This window comes from Tachypleus tridentatus, chromosome 9 (genome assembly GCF_004210375.1).
Source record: "Tachypleus tridentatus isolate NWPU-2018 chromosome 9, ASM421037v1, whole genome shotgun sequence".
NCBI classification, from domain to species: Eukaryota; Metazoa; Arthropoda; class Merostomata; order Xiphosura; family Limulidae; genus Tachypleus; species Tachypleus tridentatus.
Genome location: NC_134833.1, coordinates 149,970,737 through 149,973,755, shown reverse-complemented (window position 1 = coordinate 149,973,755; position 3,019 = coordinate 149,970,737). Strand labels below are relative to the sequence as shown.

The window sequence follows — 3,019 nt, the reverse complement described above, 5'->3', positions numbered from 1 at the left end:
TTCGTTACTATAAAGCTGATAGAGACATCTAACTGCTTCTTCAACTTTCAACGAGACTCATTTTAGTTGAGTTTTATGAACAAATCAAACAATTAGTTCAGCAATTAATGATTGTTAAAACAAAACGTGAAAGCACAATTTAGTAAAACTAAGTTATCTGTGTTACGTTAAATATCATCTGTCCTAAACTTGTCAATTAAAGAAACGTTATAACATTTTAGTTGTCATGACAACATTAATGTAATTTTAAACACGTACTGGCCGTGACCTAGAAACCAAGTTAACGTCCAGTTATGAAATTATGTTTACTTGACATGGTGTAATACCTCTTTCTTGTAATTGTAACAATGCGATTAAGACACAGTTAAACAGTTATTTATATTTTCAAAATATCGATTAACTACATTTTAGAAATCGAAACGTATATTGTTAGTAATTTCAATTGTCTAAATTATACTATTTTACTAACAACTTCCGTGACGTCAGTTATACTGTTACATGTATAGTGTAACACCGTACAACAAACTGTAGATAAGAAAATATATATTTTTCTTTTACCAAGTAAAACCGGTTCAGTACATTATTACAAAAAATAAAAGGCACTAGGTTTTTCCGAAATTAAGCAAGTCTGGAAAGTCACGTGAAGACTGGATCACATGTCAATGTCACTTGCTGGGATGTTTTATATATAAGTGTTCATGGTTGTTAAGAATTATTCTGTATCCATCAGTTCTGCAGTAACGAACAACAAAAATGTATCAGAAACTGATGTTGTTGCTTCTGGTGACGTCACTTTGTAGCTTCTCAGTAATAGCAGGTAAGGTTGGATTTCGTTACATGTTCAGTGAGGGTTGATTCAGCATAACATAGGAAAACCTGCTTGTTTTTGTGTTACGTTGTGTTTTCTGTAAATGGAGGTATCTTTTAATATATAATTACATTTAACATATTCACTTTTCAACTGTCAGTGACTGTTTTATATTTTCACAGGTTTCGACTGTTGGTCTAAACCTGACCCAGGTCCTTGCTATGCTTATTTCACCAGGTATTACTATGATCCAGCCAGCCACCGCTGTAAATCGTTTATTTACGGGGGTTGTGCGGGAAATGGAAACCGTTACAAAACAAGATCACACTGTTTCGCTGTTTGTGCTGGTTTGTAAATAATGTTTATTTTGTTGTTGGTCTGTACAAACTTTGTGAATTATATATTGTAAGAAAGAACGTAAAGCTATATATGATATTTAGTAAAACGTAACTTGTTATAAATGTTTAAAAGAGACGAACAAAATGTAGATATATTTACAGTAAATATTATATATTTATAATATTTACATCAGATAAAACAATTCTAAATACAGTTAAAAGTTAGAATTTCAATAATTTATTTATCCTGATTTTCTTTAGGAACGTAACAGAGTTGAATATTTTGGGAAAAGCTGATGATAATGAACGAGAAGACGATACTTTATGTTGTCACACGTTATTGTCAGATGTGTCTTAATATGTGTGTGTTCAGTAGATTTCAAACACAGCGTGATGTCTTGTTTATGTATTATTCGAAATTTCTTATACTGGAAAATAAAACTGATTTCAAGTCTGGAATAAAATATTATTAATTATTTCATTGGTCGTAATAATAAACACAGGAAACTTGTGTTGCAAACATTAACCTGACATAGTTATCCAATAAACCATAGTTTATAAATAGTACTTTAAAACTATGATTATAGTTACAGATTAAGTACTCAAAATAAAACTAATCTCAGAATGTTGTATTGTAATTATGGGCGTGGATAATTAACAGCAGGAAATGAAAATTGATAATATATTATAGATTGTGTTGCTTTGAACTTAACTTTAAACAAATCAACGAAGCAGCTCACGGTTTTTTAAGTTTATACATTCCAGAAAAAATCTTCTTTTAACTTGAACTTTATATTCTGTGTTATTGACATGAATTATCAGCGAAACTTGGCCAGTTTTATAAATGCCAGTTGTGTTAATAGAGGCAACTCTCCTGTTAACCTTTCAATAATACCATTTTTGACACAAGTGACAAGAATCTGAACTTGTTCTTCCATTGTCGTGTTTGTGAGATAACGAATTTTATTATTGGACTGTAAACGCTGTCTGCAGAAGAAGCTAATGTTTTAGAGTAGTTTTAGACATGATACACAGTCTGAACGTGCAATGTTTGAAGATGTGTCTTCTGTTTGTGTCATTCAATTCCGAAAAAGTTCTAATGAGATGAAACTGAACATTCACAACTTCTTCCAGTCTCCTCTATAATTTATTTAACTGTCTTTTGATACTTGAATCAATAGAACTGCGAGACAAATAATGTTACAAATAAGACTTACTTTTCACATATTCTAGAATCTAAGCCAATAAATAATGTCTTTGTTTGCTTTTGAATTTTGCGTCAAACTACACGAGGAAAATCTGCGCTAGTCGTCCCTAATTTAGGAATGTAAGGCTACAAAGAAGGCAGCTTGTGATTACCCCTCATGAACAACTTATGGGCTACTCTTTACCAACGAATAGTGGGATTCATCGTTACATTATAACGCCCCACAGATGAAAGAACGAGCATGTTTGGTGTGACGGGGATTCGAACTCGCGACCCTCAGATTACGAGTCGAACACACTAACCTCTTATACCTATGAATGATTTTACCTGTAATTACAAGGTATTCTATGGCTATTGTACTGTCTTACGTGAGTTGTGTTGTATTCTTACAAGCGTGAGTAAAGCCGTGAAATTCTAGTAATTTTCTAAATTTAAGATTTTAAAAAAGTGTTTTCTATCTGTTTATAAACGCTTTTCTTTTTACTCAATGTAAATAACATGTTTAATAAATTATGTTTTGTTTCCATATAATAATAAAATAAAGAAACATTCCTGTAGGTCCAGGTTAAACAGTTTTAAGTTATCTAGTAATGGTGATTACGATACTGAAACTGAAAGAAAACATTAAATAACATATTGAAAGAACTGATGAAAAGATGTAATTAT

The 3,019-nt window shown here is 31.3% G+C and overlaps 1 protein-coding gene across 1 annotated transcript; it reads left to right on the top strand.

Moving 5' to 3' along the window:
• Positions 1-588: 588 nt before the first annotated feature.
• Positions 589-1,610, top strand: LOC143226637 (kunitz-type serine protease inhibitor-like). The gene is made up of 3 exons (XM_076457853.1): positions 589-817; positions 991-1,155; positions 1,408-1,610. The coding sequence occupies exons 1-3, from the start codon at positions 754-756 to the stop codon at positions 1,413-1,415; spliced, it is 237 nt and encodes a 78-aa protein (XP_076313968.1). The 5' UTR covers positions 589-753; the 3' UTR covers positions 1,416-1,610.
• Positions 1,611-3,019: the final 1,409 nt, after the last annotated feature.

What these genes read in the sequence shown, in the direction of transcription:
- LOC143226637 (XM_076457853.1), top strand. Translation starts at nt 754, where the DNA reads ATGTATCAGAAACTGATGTTGTTGCTTCTGGTGACGTCACTTTGTAGC. An exon ending in TAGCTTCTCAGTAATAGCAG is followed by an intron (nt 818 to 990) that starts GTAAGGTTGGAT and finishes ATATTTTCACAG; the next exon opens with GTTTCGACTGTTGGTCTAAA.